Below are 18,487 nucleotides of genomic sequence, written 5' to 3' on the forward strand. Positions count from 1 at the left end.
CAACTCGGATCACTGCGTCTACACGAAGAATTTGGGAGATGGAAAATTCATCATCCTAATGTTATATGTTGATGACATGTTGATTGCAAGTGCTAACATGCAGGACATCAAAGACCTAAAAGAGGAGCTGTCTAAATATTTTTCAATGAAAGATTTAGGTGCTGCAAAGAGGATACTTGGTATGAAAATATCAAGGGACAGGACGAAGAAGACAATAAAGCTATCTCAAGAAGATTACATCAAGAAGGTACTAGAAAGGTTTGCAATGCAAAATGCAAAACCAGTTTCTACAACTTTGGCTAGTCATTTTAAACTAACGAAAGATATGTGTCCAAAGACACAAGAGGAGATAGCCTATATGTCTAAAGTTCCATATGCTGCAGCGGTAGGTTCTCTAATGTATGCTATGGTCTGGACAAGGCCAGACATTGCACATGCAGTGGGAGTTGTGAGTAGGTTCATGGACAACCCAGGTAAAGAGCATTGGCAAGCTGTGAAGTGGATACTTAGGTATCTAAAAGGAACAACAACAAATGCTTTGTATTTTGGAGGAACTGATATTTTTCTAGAAGGGTATGCTGATGCAGATATGGCAGGTGACAAAGATACTCGAAGGAGCACTACTAGCTATGTGTTCATGGTTGGAGGCACAGCAGTAAGCTGGGCTTCAAAGCTGCAGAAAGTGGTTTCACTTTCTACCACAGAAGCAGAGTATGTAGCAATGACGGAGGCAAGCAAAGAAATTATGTGGCTTCACAGATTCTTAGAAGAGCTTGGATTCAAACAAGACAATTGTGTCTTGTACAGTGATAGCCAAAGCGCTCCATCTTGCGAAGAACTCAGCCTTTCATTCAAGGACAAAGCACATTGAGGTGAGATATCACTTCATACGCACTCTTTTGGAAGAGGAACGGCTAAAGCTAGGAAAGGTGCATATAAGTGAAAATCCTGCAGACATGTTTACAAAGGTGGTCAACAAGGAGAAGTTGAGCTTTTGCTCATCTTCAATCGGCATTCAAGGATAAGAAGCCAGAATGGAAAGAAGTCACAGGTTTGGTTTGGAGATCAGTCTCCAAGTGGGAGATTGTTAAGTATGGAGCCTGATTTACCCTTGTAATTTTTTGTTGTAAAAGTGCACATTTGTAAGGCCCCCATTATGAGGAGAAGCCATCGTGCATGAAGGAAAATCACTCACTGGAAACCAAAATTTTCACGAACAAGAATATGGGGCAACTTTGGGGGCCTCGGGGGCGGAGGCCCCCGATACTTTTTTTTCCCTCGCCTCGGAATATTCCTTTTCGTGGGAATATTATGGCCGGACGGCGGTCGGAAAGTGGTCGGAAAACAACCGGTCGGTTGGCCGATGGCCGGTGGTCGGAAGTCAATGGCCGGTGGCCAAATTCAAAAGCGGACTTGTCTTCTCAAGGGCGGACACACATGGGCGGATTGGAGGGTCCGATTTGGACTTATTCGCACAAGGGCAGCTACACATGGTTGCCTCTCATAAGAGAGGGCAGCCCTTTTGGCCTATAAAAGGAGGCCATTTCTACACACATTTCAGAGTGTGAAGTTGATGCAACAAGGTGAGGGTGAGGTGGTGAGAGTGAAGCAAGGCGGGAGCTCCATTAAGGGTATAGTCCCTTTGTAAACTACTTCTTGTTTTGAAGTACTAAAGCCATTGAGTGGCTGCTTTCCCGTGGACGTAGCCCACATTGGGTGAACCACATATATCGTGTGTACTCTCTCTCTCTCTCTCTCTCTCTCTCTCTCTCTCTCTCTCTCTCTCTAATCTCGTGTATGTAAATCTGTCTCTCTCCATTAAGTAATCTACTCAATTATCTATTTAGCTACGTCTTATTTCCTAACAAATTATGTTTAGAAGATACTTTAGAAGCCATTGGTTTTCCCTTCCAAAAGCAAAGAGTGCTTTCTAAAAGCAAGTGTGATGTTTTATGTTACCTTGAAGGGTATGATTTCATGATCAAGAATGTATTTTCACATGTGAAATTTGTGAAGGTTAAGTGCTTGCTTTGACTAGTTTGCATGGTCTGGGGCTGATTATCGCATGCAAGCTAAGTTTGAGAAAAGAAGATGAGAGGAGTCTATCAAAAGAATCCAAAAGGCTCTAAAAAAGGAAGAACAAGGGCATTTTCTAGGTAGATTGCTTTCTCCATTAGAGAAGGAGGAAGCCATACATGCAAGACAACCCTTCACAAAATCGTCCATAACCTTCACAATGTTTGTCAAAATTGCACAATGCACGACTCAAATGAAAACTCTCATTGAGCTCTATCCATTATACTATAAGTTACATATTTTATATAGTTCATTATTTTATGCAACATCTTTCTCTAATAGTTATTCTCATCGACCCCATAGAATTTGCTAGAGAATATCACTAATTTTCTTACATGTTCAAGCATGGAGCTTTGTAAGTATAAACAATTGCAAGAGAAGCATGAACATGTTTGCAAAATATTTCTATGATTATGCAATGCTTTTATAAGACGAGGAAAGATTTTAAAGAGGAAAGAAGACGATGCTTCTTTTATAAGGAGACTCCTCATTTATTATGATCATAAAAGGCCAAATTGTGGGCTTCACCAAAGAAGGCCACTATGTTGGCATGATGAGAAAACCATCTTGTCGGCAAGATAATCTACAATGATCGGATTTATGTTAGGACAAGAGTCTTAGGAACATGGCTCCAAGATGACAAGCATGGGGGCCATGTACATAGGTTCTACCTATATATAGGGGTTGGACAAGAGGAGTGCATGGGTCTTCACCCCCAATCCCCATAGTGGTATCAAACATAATTGAGAGGGGAAAAGCGTACATGACTTTGCACAGAGCCAAGCATACTTATTCAAGTGAAGCTGAAGCAAACTTGCTCATTTTGGATTTGAGTAGTCCACATTGTTGGGCGTAGATTTGAGAGTATTTTGCAAATCTCAACCTCATCTCAACATGGATTTGAGAGCCAAGCATACTTCTTCAAGTAAAACCAAAGCAAACCTGCTCATTTTGGCACAACCTATGGTCATCTTGGATTGTTCATGGAGAAAATTATTGAGGTATTTCTTTTTATTTCTACAACACACTATACACCATGGATTTTTACATACCGGCTAGACACATCACTCTGACTTTGAGCAAGGATCGCCTCCTCTCGAGCATGCTAATCTTGCTTCTACTATTTGTATGGCAAACACAAAGAAGGATTCTGCTTACAATGCAAAGTATGAATATACAAAGACTTGACCTTCTCCTCCATCTTGTCCATCTTCACGTGCGTTCTTGTAATCATATTTCTAATAATTGGTATTAGAGCAGGCTTTGACATTCAGAGTAGTGTCACCCAACACCCTTTTCACTCTTGTTCTCTAATTAGGTAACTTTTGGTGAGCATTCATAGGGCGACATCACCTTTGGGAAAGATCTTTGTTCTCAAGGAAATCATAGTTTTGATTTGGACTCATTTCAGCCCCCTTTTCCATTATTGGTAGGATTGTGTAGGCAAATTCTTCCTTTTGTGCAAGTTTTTTGATAGTGTACATTTATGCAAACAAGCACTTTGTAGTTTGCTATGGGTTGTGCCATACGACACACTTTTGGTCTTGTGTAGCTTTTCTTCTATACATACAACTTTTTCATCATGTGAAATCACCAACCATGGCTAACAACAATGATATTTTCTACGTGTTCTCCTGAGAACACGCGAAAAATGTTCTCCTAAGGACATACCGATGGGACCAACTAACCACTTTGGGCACACCTGATGCAACACGTCCTTGTTGCACAAGGATTTTGGCGCATTGTGCATGGTTATGATGTAAGACCAGGTTCTATGGATACATTTCGTTTGCCACACATGTTTGTACCTTTTGTGCACCTACGTGTTTGTCTACATTGAGGAATGTGTAGCCATTTATTTGGTTTTATTAGTGAGTTTTTTGGATGTACCATCCCTCATGTCATGTTGGTGATTTACTTTATGTACCATCGATCTACTCACCCTTGGCATGACATAATATACAAAGCAATCACATGTACACAAGAAAATGGGTGGTTTTTCACAATAGTGACAAGTAAGGTTGCCCCCATGTCCATACATAACTAGTCCATACATGGTAAATTAAGCATGCTATCATTGAAACGTGTGGTGTTTGACTTCCCAAAATTAGCTAAATTTGGATGTTTTTCATTGAGATATTTCATGGCACCTACATAGTGGCTTTTGCAACACACTTCGGGAAATGCAATGTTTTGAGGTTTGCGTTTTGGTCTAGTGGTGTGTGTCATACATATGGTCCATAACATCCATTGGATGAACCTTTCCTAAGTTCAGTGAAAAAACACCATGTTATCATTGTACATTTTTGGAATTTCTTACACTTATTTGGTTTCCACCATCTTTGAAAGAAGCTTTGTTAATGTGTTTGACTTCGTCAAACACATGTGCCAAAAAAAGACAAAATATCATTTGTTCCCCTTACCTCATTAGAGTTTTTCAATGCTTGCTCCCCATAAAGTTGTTCCTTTATTGGGCTAGTAAGGTCTATGTAGGAAGCATCCACATGAAGAGAAGCCATCCCATTGGAATTTGACAATGCCACCACCACGAACTTTGTAGAGAAAGATTCATCCACAACATAAAACTTCTCTTCTAAATGATTGCTATCAACTCTTCATTCCCAACCATGAAAATGACATGTAAAGCACTCAATGTTTGCAATGCTACATATAAAATGACATGTAAATCCACAACATAAAACTTCTCTTCTAAATGATTGCTATCAACTCTTCATTCCCAACCATGAAAATGACATGTAAAGCACTCAATGTTTGCAATGCAACATGTTCTTTTAGATATCTAACCCCAAAAATAACTTTCCTGTTGATAAAGGGAAAAGCTCTCTCGAACGAGAGGAAGACTATAGTGCATGACATGGTAGTAGAGTTCAAGAAATTAGCATTGATAGTGCATAACTCTGTGTAGAAGTGTTATGGGTATATTATGTTAACCCTAAAAGTTATTTGTTTTTTTAATATTTTTAATATTTTTAAAAATCCAAATAAAATTATCTTTATTTTTAATTTGTATTCTATTATCTGAAAGGTTGTTATGGTTGCCTAATGTCATTGTTCAAAGAATTACAAAAAAGATGTTGGCATTATGAACCCAAAAGAAACTGCCCATTGCACATTAAAAAAAAGATCTTGGCAAAATGAACCCAAAAGAAATTGTAACAAACATAGATATTTGGGTATTATGACATAAACTATCCAAAGATAGTATTTGAAACGTAATTAAAACTCATTGTCAAACCAAGTAACCTTAATTCACTTGGTTTAGCGACCTAGCAACTGACAAGTTTCCCATCCATGGTGGCCAAGACCACAAATCTTGGCCAATAGTATGAAGTTAGTAATTTCGCTCCTCGTTGAACTCATAAGGTATCTTCCCTCAAGAATCTTCCTTACTACAAACTTAATTGCTTTCACCATAATTGAAAGGTCACTCACTTGGCAACATTGATCATCATCAAGTTCGGACTCGATCTCTCTCAGGTATATAAGCCCGTTATCAGCATAATTGATAAGACGAGCAATTTTGTCTTTTGTCTTTTGCGGTGTTGTTGTAGCGTGCATAGTCTCTTTGTTCTCTAAGATGGATTTTGCAAAATTGAATGAATTCTTGATTAGTAAAACTTCGTCGCATGAAGATCATGTCATTGTGAAAAAGATGGCAACCATGTGCAAGGAGAGAGAGGGATTGAGATCAAGAAGCAGGAGAGTTAGGGAAAGAGACTTAGTGTGTGAGAGCATGCAAGAAGAGAGAGAGAGAGAGAGAGGAATGAAAGGGAGAGGTAGTGTATGAGAGAAAGAGAGGGAGAGGCGCTTGGCTTGGGCAAAAAGAATGGCTACCAACCTTGTATTTATAGCTAGTGTGCCAGAATCCACTTTTAGATCGTATAGTGTATTAGGGATGTCAATATGTAAGGACATTAATCAAGGGTCTTCTATGTTAGGTATGTTAAAATAGTGAGCTTTTGTCTTAAGAAAATCACATTTTCTCTCCTTAGTAGAAAGCTTGTGTTGATGTAGTAAATCAAACATATGTATACAAAATTTCAAGTGCTTCTCTTTCTCAACACTATAGATAAGGATGTCGTCCATGAAAACTATACTTGACGTCTGGAAAGTTTGAAACCTACCATGCATCATTGTGGTGATCCTTTTGTTGTTTTCTTACATCAACATGTTGGACTTCTCATTTATGTATGCATCATGAGCCAAATGTTTAGTTTGCAATATCAAGAGCGAGAAAATTCATGTTGGTGCTCAGTTAAGAGGATCTTCCACTACTTAAGTGGTTTCATCGGGGATCATTGTTCCTAGATGCACATGCTCTTTGGGACTTGGACTGAGCTAGTTGTTATGCCACCCATGTATCTAGAAATGGGTTTTGTTTATGGATGGTAAATCTTGCATGCTATGGTTGAGCAAGAAGCAGCCTACTATAGCCACCTCAAGTTGTGAGGCTGAGTGATTACAAGAGAACTTTTAGAATTATGGCTGAGTATAGCTTGTTGTTGATTTGGGGGTTGATTTTTACTACTAGAAACATTGGCAATCAGAGTGTAGTGGTTTTTACAAGGACCTTATAGTGCATGCCTCACAAAACACATCAATCCATTATAATTGTGTTAAGAAGAGAGTATCTACACGAGAGATTAGCTTGGGATATATACCAACACAAGGAAATTTTGTTGATCTATTCATCACAAGGGATTTGATTTGTGAAAATTTGGATGAATTTTTTAAACCTTTGGTCTTTCATTGATCACAATCTAAAGGGCTTTCCTAGCCCTTATTCACCTTATCACGCCTAAGAGATTTTTGGGTATTGATGTTGCATTTCGTTAGAAAGGGGTGGGAAGACCAGTGTTTCCAAAGCAAGGAGGGTCGCCCAACCCTTGGAGTATCTACTTGGCTAATAGGTACTGGTTGCACCATCCTATGTCTCATCCTATGCCTCACCCGTGGAGTATCTACTTGGCTAATAGGTACTGGTTGCACCATCCTATGCCTCATCCTCATGTGAACCCAACCCAAGTCATGCAACATGACATGGTGTTAGGGTGTGGTCACATGAGACACATTTATTAGTAACATAATAATTGTGCCAACTAAGGGACGCTCGCTGAAAAAGTCGCCTATTGAAAGTCACATGAGCAAAACAATACACATTGTTCTACTAGCTTGAGGTTACATGCATGCCACTAGATAATTAGCTTTGTAGTTGTGAGCACGAACTATCACGATGCATGCGAGGTGTGACACAGTAAAAGGTGCTCCTGTAGTGCCGTCAACATAACAACAAGTTTGGCGACGATGAATGGTGCCATGCAAGCATGTCATGTTGCATCCGTTGAAAATATTGAAGATACCTATGGTAAACTTTTGCAACTATGCCAATTTTGGCATAGTTGGGAAAGGGCATGCATAGTTCTACTATGCTAGCATGAGCTCGCGCAACCCACCTACGGTGGGTCGCGCTCGCTCTTACCAATGGTCCAATCTACATCTTCTTAAGCTTTTCCATGAGCACGCTTAGAAACACACACTATATCTCTCTCATGTCTCTATTTTGAATGTCTCTATATATGTATGTATTCATGTACTTATGTATATACGAGTGTATGCACCTAAGTGTGTATGTATCCATCCTTCATTTGTAGACATTTCCCATGCTGGTCATGTGGGTTGGGAGAAGCCAATTTTTGATACAAACAAAAGGAAAGAAATTTTAATAAGAGTAGTCTTGAGCTACTCTCCCTCTCTCTCTCTCTCTCTCTCTCTCTCTCTCTCTCTCTCTCTCTCTCTCTCTCTCTCTCTCTCTCTCTTTGCTCGTCAGATAGACCTTGATGTTCTATAGGGATTGTTTCCTATGATGTTAAAATTCTTCTTCTTATTCCCTCTCATAGCCACACATTTGTCTCACTCTGCTTGATAAACCATGACTTGAGTGTAAATTTTAGTCCATAACATTATCTACTCTACAAAATTGGACAAACGTAAATTCTACTACACAACATCATCTACTCTACAAAATCTTGCTCCTTGGTATCTCTTTGTTTCACATAGAAGAGACTTTTATCTCTTTCTCTCTTTCTGTCACAAAAATAGAAACTTGGAATATGTTCTCTCTATTTGTTGTCAGAAGCCATGATGAAAGTTTCACGTGTGTGCCAAAATTCTAATGACTTTTTGAGAGAGAGAGAGAGAGAGAGAGAGAGAGAGAGAGAGAGAGGTTATGAATGATGGTGTCTAACTCTATCTTTCAACCATTGACTTGGTTGTTGATCAAGGCAGCCTTTGGTGACAAAGCAATGCTTGCTTTTGGCATTTTTTAAAACAATACTTTGTCTGCAATGATTTCGAGCCACATGTCCCATAAGATGTTCATAGTTTGGGATGGAAACCATCGTCCCCATGCTTGCAATAAGTGGACCAAGCAATAAAAAGTGGCTAAGAAACTTGTGCCTAAAGTTGAGTGCACATGCATCAAGTTTGAATAGAATGAAGAAGCCGAGTTTCTAATGGTACTGCACACAATCAATAAGTGTTTTTATTTATTGAATTGATCCCCATGAAACATATTTTTGGAAGTATTGTGCTTGATTAAGAGATTTTTTCTATGAACAGAATGACCTCCATGCACGTACCGATTACCCTTGAGCATGATAAAGGTGGGCTTGTTGACTAATCCACAATCACTCATTTCAAAATTTAATGGTGTTAATTGCGAATGGGCTGAAAAGGCACTGAAGCATAAAGCCACCAACAAATCTAAGTGGCTCAAGCTTCCAATGGCTCTATTGTCGCAATTTGTTTTTAAGGTAAGTGAATGGCCTCACAAACTAAATGAGATGTCATTTTTTTAATGTAAAAAAGATTTTGTAATCAAGAGCACTAAAATCGTTTTGTTTGTGCATTGGTAGTTGGAGTTTGACACGACATACAATGCAAAGGTCAGTTCATTGCCAAAGAAATATTGATTTCTTGGGCCCAGTTGGATACTCCAAAAATTATGACGATGCACTCAAGGACATCGAAGCCCTCTTTCTAAAGCAAGGTTACGAGCTTGCACAAATCGCCAACCCTAACAATGGTATTGAATTCTTTCACAAAGCACTTTCTTACATGGGTTGGGAATGAAAAGGGAAACAGGTTCACCCTACCAAAACTTGCAGAGATTGTGCAACCACGCATATTCAAAAACAAGGAGTAGGTTTTCACTTGTGTAAGAATTGAAATATTGAAATGCAAGAAGTGTCGATTGCTAGATATTTCATCTTAAGGTGAGGAAGCACTTAAAGGAACCAAAATCCTCTTAGCAGAAAATAATTTCTTTATATGGCTCCGATGCCATACATATTGGTGGAAACTGCAAGAGTTTACTCTCGAACTCGCTGCAAATCTCGAGAGCTCCTTTCTTGCAATGGAAAAGCACATAGATAGTCTACAAAGAAATTAGTGGTTGCTTTAGCATCCACCTTGTGAGCCTATTGCACACGCTATTTTGAGAAGGCCTTTAGTGAGTGGAAGATTCAAATGCGCGGCACCAATGAGCCACAGAAGCAACCGCACATGGAGTGTGTAGCACGTCGCCTGCTTTATAGGTAAGTTGTAAGTAAGATGTTGTTTCTCTAAGTTATACTTTCTCTACCTCTTTCTCAAGCTGAATTGCAACCATGCAGATGGTGAAGAAAGTGCATAGAGGACTGGCTGCTTCACCTAGAATATATATCCAATGCATGGGTTGAGTTAAAGAGAGGAGATCGAACTCTATTAAGAGGGTTGGATCGAAAAGCGTTGGAATAAAACTTTGTGGAGTGGTGGTTAGATTATCTCGATGTAAGAGTTTCTAGTAGAAGGAGCCATCGAGTATAACGTTTAGTAAACACACTCAGAAATAGTTGTCTTTTTTTAAAGTTAATTTTCTTACAATACAAAAAAAAAATCTTTGGATTACAGCTCTTAAAAAAGACCCACCCCTAACCAAAAAAAATCAATGGAGTGGAAAGGGCAAAAGAAGGCCAAAGGCGAGATGGGGACAGTGATGTGGATTCAATGATGGTACATGGAGAAGGCAACGAAGATAGTATCCCCCATAGCACACGCTCACATGCAAACACCAATGATGATAGGGGAGTACAGTCTCAAGGTAAGGAGGAAACTCTTCATACAACATCGCATGCAAGTGCTCACAAGAGATCGCAAACACATGGCTCACAATTAGAGCATAGTGCCCATAGCCACTCCGAGCAAGATGGTCAACACGTTCATAGTACACTGTCATATGATAACATTGAGGAGATGTTTGGGTTAGATAAATGCATAATCTTTTTTAACACAATATTTAACTTCCTATACAAATTAGTAAGTTTGATTGGCAGATAGTTATGTGGTTGTTTTTTGTTGTAGATGGTACAAACAAAGAGATTAATCCATTACACCTTGGAGTATGTTGCAACATCAACCACGTGTGATTAGAGTTACAGGGAAAGAGGTCAAAAAGCAAGAAAATTTCACTTTTGAATTTGAGTAACATAAACACATTGCAATTTTATCAAATTTTATGTGTTAACTAGTTAGCACAATACAGACAAATAAGTGCGGAGATGCAATACTTACAAAAGTGCGAAAATACTTAGAAAAAAAAAAATTTAATGTTAGCACTTACACTCAAGTGGGAGATGCAATACTTGATTGTTTTGCTTGGGCATGGTGAGGCCATGTAGAACTGTGCACCGACGTTGCATTAGTATAGAGATGGAAGAGAGGTGCTTTCAGAAATGCATTGCTCCCATCAAAAACTCTAAATCGGCATTGCATTAGCATAGAGATGAAAGAGAGGTGCCTTTAGAAATGCATTGCTCCCATCATGCACTACCCCCCTTTGGGGTTGCAATCTCATATTGGCAAAGTTTCTCGCTCCGCAACAATGCATTCATAATTGAGATCTAATCCAACCACCCATCCACTTGTATTTCCTACTACCAGTCCTACCATGAGTCCCACGCATTCCACATCCACTATGCCACATGGCGTTCCATTGGGATCATGATAGGGACACTTCCATTACAATAAAAAACATGTTTATAACGGCCTCAATGGGGAGGTGGACACGGGTAAGGCAATGGTGGAAACATCTGTGATGGAATGCCATATGGTGAAAACTTGTGCGATGCAATGCCATTTGGTTGATACGAGACAAAATCTGTCTTGCTTGTCAATTCTCTTTTCATGGTCAATTATGGATGTCTTTGTGAGAGGAGAGAGAGAGAGAGAGAGAGAGAGAGTGTACTACCATTATGTTTTTCTTGTTAATCACAATCTTTGATATTGCTATATTGGACATCATAAAGCTATAGCATGAAATCTTCATGATAGTTAATCGCTTTCATTGATTCATGGTCTTCAATAAACACAAAACATAATGTTTTGAAAACGATAGTATCGTGCTCAAATATTATTGTGAATCCTTGGTATTGTTCAATACACCCACATTGATTGAATGAAAGAAGGCAACTTATATATTAACCACGAAAAGGTTCCTTGTTCATGTTTTTGTATAAGGGTTTTGCTAGTAATATTGAGAGGGAAGGAGATCCCATCCAAAGATAGAGAAAAGACCCCAAAGAGAGTATCTTAATCTGTGATATCCTCAACTCTGACAAGGGGGGAGAGAGACCATGGGAAAGAGTGCAATGGCCTTAGAGCGACAAAGGGTAGTGGCTTGCATTTTGTTTGTATCATAATGTCCTATTGCTGGAAAAATGACAAGTGCGATTTACTAATAACACTGACCATCTTGAAATCTTGTTCACTACAAAACTTCGGCCAAGATGCGTGTAATTGTGCCGTAAAAACCCTTCCCATGTCATAACATACCTTTTTATCATAAAGGCCACTTGTTGAAAATTCTGCTATTGATTACTTTGTGTAGTCGAATGAATGTCAGTAAGCAAAGAACATAGTCAAAAATTATGAACAATCTGGACACTGAACTAAAAGATGTAGTAGGGATCAACGTGACCCCTTAGTGGATTGATTTCTATGAGATTGTGTAAAAATAGATTTCAAAAGCCTTCTAGATATGTAAATAGAGACAGATAAAGGACACCTCTAACAATCAGTTTTACCCAATATCAATACCAAACAAATGACAAGTTGAGGGAAAAGATTCCAGCTTACAAACCGTACAACATAAATACCCCTTCCTAAGAACAAAAACTTTGAAAGTTGCACAACAAACTTTCTAAACACAATGAAAATGCAAATGAAAATTTAAACAAACACTTCTATTAGCCATACAGCACAAACTTCAATCTAGCCAGAAATGATGGCAGGATCCAGCCTAGAGCAAAACTTTGTAGTGAGATACACCAGAACCTTAAAACAAAATATGACAGTTTGCTTTCCTTACTTTGGATCACTAACACTTCATCCTCAATGTACAAACAAAATTGTTAAGTCTCATCGGTGTGCTCTGGACGTATGTCAGAAAACAAAAAAAAAAATCCTTAACCTAAGCAATCACACATGGCAATTCATCGCCATCCCTCCCAAACCCAGTGGATTGACATAAATCCGCTGCAATGCCATGTGAAGTCCCATTTTTGTTCCACTCACAACAAACATAACCCAATTTCATTCTTAAAAGCTGTCCGTGCAAGATCATCTGACACAGTCTGCTTGATCATCCATCTTACACATTGTCCATACATGATCACCTTCCACACAATCATACAATTCAAACCAAAACCCCTCTTAAGTTAACTAACAAAAATATCACCAAGCACGTGCAGGAAAAACACTAGTGTTGTCAAGCATCACAAGCCATTCCAAAATACAAGGCCACATAACCACCTTCATTGCTAGGAGCATGCCCCTGACAACAGTACCAGTTTATATCCATATGCTGCTATTGCAGACAAAGACAAACGTCCAATTTAACACTCAAAACTATACTGCAGACAAAATCTTTTTACTCTTCATCCTCTGACTCGGCACTACGAAGCCACTCAACGAATGGTGTCGCCAATTTCTTCACCTCACCAGCTGTAGAGCTGAAACCCTCAGCAGCACCTTTGTCATACCAAGCCAAGATAGGTTCTTCTTCCAGTAGATCCAGGTCATAAAAGACTTTCAGCGAACCAGCAACCTCGACCTCCTTTCTAAACTCTGTCGGCACTCCCACAAAGTGTGCCTCAAATGCACTAAGAAGACATTCTTGGCTGCGTTCATCTTCCACCACATCAGACAGGTACATTTTCTTTTTGCTGACTTCTTTTGCTAAGCCCTTTGTGACACCCTCAAACAATGCTTCAAAATAAGCATTCCAGACCTCCTGCTCAGGAATCTCAGAACTTTCCTTGCGAAGCAAAGCTGCTAGACTGCTGCTATCATAACCACTGGCAAGATTTTCCTTAAATCGATCTACCAATTTGTCATGAAGACTCAGCTCTCTGAGGGTGATCACATCATCTTCCTTAAGATTGGGCCCAGGCACACCATTACTAGGAGGACTTCTCCTAACCTTTGGCTTGACATCCTTGGACTTCGACAAATTTTCTGCATCTTCCTTTACAGATTCTAACACAACCATTTCACTTGTAGCCAAGGTGAGCTGTTCCTTGATGCGTTGTTGAGCTGCTTGAACTGAAGTGTCAGTCAGCCACTGCACATCATCCTCTTCCTCCTCTTGATCTGCATTATCGCCTGGACTAGCAGTAGGAGAATGCTCCTCCTCATCGGACCCACCTTTCCTTTTGGAAAGATCATCATGAACCTTCTTCTTCTTGCTCTCTTTTTTGGTCCGTTTCATTTCCTCATCCAGCGCTTCGCCCTCCTTCATCCTCTCTTTCTCTGCTCTTCTCATTCCTTTCTTGTCGGTACTTTTCTTCTTCTGTTCTGGAGGATTCTTCAATATAAAGGTTGTCAGCTTGTCCCGCATGTCAACATCGGAAACAAAACCACATGCTGCACACTTCAGATTGATCAACTGACTCTTAGTGATAATAATTTCTGTCTCTGGATTCCCACATCCATAACACTGGACATACTTTTTTATAAAGTTCTCAAGCAACCCAGCAAGTTTGGTAGTGTCATGGGCCCCATTTACAATAGAAGTCCCTGTCTTTTCATCAAACTTGGATTGTGCACCTAGCTCACACCCAAAAAACTTGGTTGTGTAGGAAGGAGGCCTAGCCAAGGCTTTGGCAACGTCAACCATGTTGACAAGATTAGTTTTGATACCATTTCCCCGACCTTCTACCTTTGTGATGAGCCTAGGCATCTTGTACCTGTAAAAGGCATCATCCTTGTTGCTAGCACCAATGTTTAAAAAGGCCATTTCAACCGCCGATCAGTTTGGAACCTTTGACTTCTTTATACTAGAAAGGATCTTGTCTTCTAAGCGAAAAAGATAGACGTCCTCACACCAAGACCAGCAGTCAAAAACACCCCCGATATGAGGAGATGGATGAGGAGGATACGCGCAAGGTAACACCTTGCTTGGGAGATGCAAAGACCGAGAAAGCATACAACTCTGAATCTGCATACAGGCTGTCTGATCGCACATGACAAAAGTAAATCCCCACTGGTGAGGCTTGACCTGCAAAACACAGAAGTAAGCAACACAAAAAATGTTCACATAGGCTTGTGAGGCAGATTGACTTGCATCATCAAAAACGATTCTTCAAGCGAGATGCTGTGCACTGAAACGCACCACGAGATAATAAAAACGTTATTGAAAGCACCAAAACATCTTCAGCGTTACACTGCACTTGTTCTTGAAACTTGAGCTTTCCATTACCCAGCCATGAGAAACTTACTACCATTCTAAAACTAAAGGGATAGACTGAGACATTGTAGACAGTTGTTCACACACATAAGCGACTCCAGAACATGCCAGATTTCAGCAAGTAATCATTTTACAATGAAGCCTTACAAACTTCATAGAGATGCTTCAATGAGGAATGCCGAACTCGCTAAAAATCACAATAACACACTTTAGCCTACCAAAACACACTGGAAACCCCAAAACACGACGTTGCATTAAAAAGCTTGGAACCTTCATAAATTGTTCAAATGAAACCCTTATAAATGTTTCCACTGATGCCAAAAGAACATCATTGTCATCCAAAGCATTTCATGAAGTGCACTGGATGAAAGTAACCTATATGACACTTAAATACCCCTTACCCATTGACATCGTACACATAGCCCATGATCCTCCCACGATCCAATCATCTGTCGATCAATAAACTAGGAGTAGGTTGTAACATGTAATAGTCACCATCAGACCAGTCCAACATAACCGAAAAGGCAACCTGAAGACTTACTCCATAAATTGGGCTAGCAGCTTGTAAAGCGTCAAATGATACTACAATGCCAAAAACTGTATTTTTTGTGTGTACAGAAGCAGACAATGCATACTGCCAGACTATTCACCTAAATCCGGGAATGATTTGGCACAGAACTACCCCATCAAACTGCATATTACTCTTCTAGATCTGCACAGGGACATGGAGCTATCCCCTTGAACAAAAAAACCTTTCCATTCTAGCTACTAGGCTACATGTTAAGCATCTTAGACTATGGGCATCCATACTGCTGACTTTTAGAAGTCACAACAAACAATCCGTTGGAAAAAAGCACGATCAAAGACATCGGCATACACAGAAGAAAAGGAAGAACCTGTGCCGGCAGGGACAATCTACGAGACAAAGATCCACTCGAGTACCACAGGAAGCTGAAGCGAGAGCAAGGTTGAATACTTCACAACGCACTGTGAGCGTGAGATCTTCTGTGTGTGTGTTGGTGCTTTATTCAACCTTGACAACCCTAGCCTTTTCCTTTATCTCCACCACAAAGCCAAAACCGCCCGTTTAACTCTTTTGCTTTTTCTTGTTAAGATTCCGTTGGATATTTTGCTCGACTCGAACTTGGGTCTTCCACCTGGGCCTTAAACCAACCACAAAGAAGGTGTAGCGGCCGCTACCGCCAAACAAAAGGTGTAGCTACATGCATGTCAACGTGACTTCTTTTGTTTGGCGGTAGCGGCCGCTACACCTTCTTTATGGTTTTATCAGACCACAACATGAAGGAACTCTCACACGTATGGATGCAAGCTAAGGGCCTTTACACACTAAGCACCATATTTGGCACTCAAGGGGGTGGTAGGCCCCCCTTGGTCATTTGTATTGAGATATTCAATAAGAAGGGAGATGCTCAAACCTTAGAAAAATGAAGTTTCACTATACAAAGGTGAAACATCCTCCTCTATTACGCATTGGCCGTGAACGCCTCTCTCTCTCTCTCTCTCTCTCTCTCTCTCTCTCTCTCTCTCTCTCTCTCTCTCTCTCTCTCTCTCTCTCTCTCTCTCTCTCTCTCTCTCTCTCTCTCTCTCTCTCTCTCTGCGTGTGTGCATGTGTGCGTGCGCGCACACACACACACACACACACACACACAAGCAAGCAATCAGCCTCTGATAAAAAAAATTTCTTCTTTGTCTCCTCCTCTTCTAGCTTATGTCCCATGCTCACCTTCCTTATGTGGAGCTTGGAGTGCAAAGCAAGGATATATGTTAGAATACAATAATGCCACTATGGACATACCTATGTGAGAGGGTTAGGTCATCAATTCTCTACCCAGCTACTACTGAGAGAATGAGGCTTACCCCTCATTCCCTAACCTTATGTAGAAGTGTGGCATGTTGTCCACATTGGTCATGTCGCCCGGGCACTACCGTTGGGTTGCCCCCCTTTGAACCCCGTCCTCACGGCTCTACGATCGGAGGGCTATCGAACTTGTCACAGCCATTGCAGGCTACGTGACATTACCCCCCCCCCCCCCCCCCCCCCCAACTTGATTAGAGGTAGCAACATAACCATTATACTTAATTAGCTTGGCATGAACAATACTTTGCAAGAGAGAGAATTAAAGAACTTGACAACATTTGAGGACCGGATTTATGTGGAGTCGGTCCCCCCTCCAAAAGGCTTTTGTATTATAGCTTCTCCCATAAAGAGAGACTTGGTACAATACAAGCTTTGTGTTCCTTATGACCTTGATGGTGCAATGAAGATAGAGAGATTCATGCACCACAATTATTCCCGTAACTTAATCTAATGAAAGCATTAACTTGTCCCCGGCCTCAGTCCCAAGACTTCAAACACCTTCAGAGGTGGAGAGAGCTAGTAGAGAATGAGGGTAGGGAAGAGGAAGAAGAAGTAACATACGAGAAAGAAGTAGAGTCCTTTCATACCATCACTCACAGATCTTAGCATAGCATAATAGCATAGTAATGTAGATGAAGAAGATGGCAAGCATAGCATTGAAGCATGGCTCTTGGTTGGATTTGCATCCCATAGCCAAGAGTGTTGGTGTAGGCTCTCAACTTCTCAAGCTTGGAGAAGGAGCTCTTGCACTTCACAAAGTGAGAATGTGTGAAAAATAAGTGTGTGCGAGGGTGTATATCTCTCAAGCAAGGCCCTAGCTTCCCATGGTCGACCCCTCTTCCTAGCTCATCATGAGATTTGATTGGACCCACCTAAAGCTTGGCCAATCACATGCCTTGTACATTTCAAGAAACATGGGTAGGCTTTGGACAAGTGTCCTTCTTAGCCCTTTGAGAGAGAGGGCTTGAAAATATCTAGATAATTGCTTAATTAAACTAAAAGCTCATTGGACCCCTCTTTAGCCTAGCCAATAGGATTCAAGCACTCCATGTGGCTAAGCATAGGGAGAGCCTGACATGTGTCAATGTGCTCCTTGAGGAAGGGGGTACCCTTTGGGTGAGTGGGACGTTAAGTCAAAGCTTCCCCTAGCTTTTGGGGCCGCCCCCTCCTTTGTAGGGTCTCTTTTTTACTCAAGCCCCTCAAGCACCTTACCCCCCATGCATGGGAAGCTTCTCAAGCACCTTACTCATCAAGCATGGAATTAGAATGAGCGTGGTCTCTCTCTCTCTCTCTCTCTCTCTCTCTCTCTCTCTCTCTCTCTCTCTCGCTCTCTCTCGCTCTCTCTCCCCTAGCTTGTAGGCTCTCCCCCCCTCTTTGTAGGGCCCAGGTTTGACTTGGACTTGGCCACTTCAAGCACATGGGCAGCTTACCATGAACATTAGCTATCAAGCATGTCAAGCACCATAATTATTAACACCTAAAACATGATCCTAGCTTAACCTAAGGTCCTAGGTCTGGGTACTTTTAACCCTAACCTTTGGAGGTCTTTAATGACGCTAACCCTAAGGTCTTTGAAGCTCCATTAGCTAGAATTGCTCTTTGACATACCATCTCCCATTTGGACTCGTTGACTTTGGTCTCGTGCTGAGATAGATCCATAAGCACATGTCTATATTATAACTCTTGTTCCCATTTATTCTCCCACATTAAATGTTTAGTTCAATATG

At 40.6% G+C, this 18,487-nt stretch overlaps 1 protein-coding gene across 1 annotated transcript; it reads right to left on the minus strand.

Annotated features, from left to right (window-relative positions):
- Nucleotides 1–12,879: 12,879 nt before the first annotated feature.
- On the minus strand, nucleotides 12,880–15,948 carry LOC147448110 (eukaryotic translation initiation factor 5-like). Its single transcript, XM_086523973.1, has 2 exons — nucleotides 15,778–15,948; nucleotides 12,880–14,692 (listed from the first exon to the last, which is right to left on the minus strand). The coding sequence occupies exon 2, from the start codon at nucleotides 14,429–14,431 to the stop codon at nucleotides 13,064–13,066; it is 1,368 nt and encodes a 455-aa protein (XP_086380099.1). The 5' UTR covers nucleotides 14,432–14,692; nucleotides 15,778–15,948; the 3' UTR covers nucleotides 12,880–13,063.
- Nucleotides 15,949–18,487: the final 2,539 nt, after the last annotated feature.

Source organism: Adiantum capillus-veneris, chromosome 11 (genome assembly GCF_014529385.1).
Source record: "Adiantum capillus-veneris isolate H3 chromosome 11, ASM1452938v2, whole genome shotgun sequence".
Classification (NCBI taxonomy): domain Eukaryota; kingdom Viridiplantae; phylum Streptophyta; class Polypodiopsida; order Polypodiales; family Pteridaceae; genus Adiantum; species Adiantum capillus-veneris.

Excerpts from the sequence above, each read along its gene's own strand:
- LOC147448110 (XM_086523973.1), bottom strand. The coding sequence starts at position 14,431 with ATGGCCTTTTTAAACATTGGTGCTAGCAACAAGGATGATGCCTTTTAC.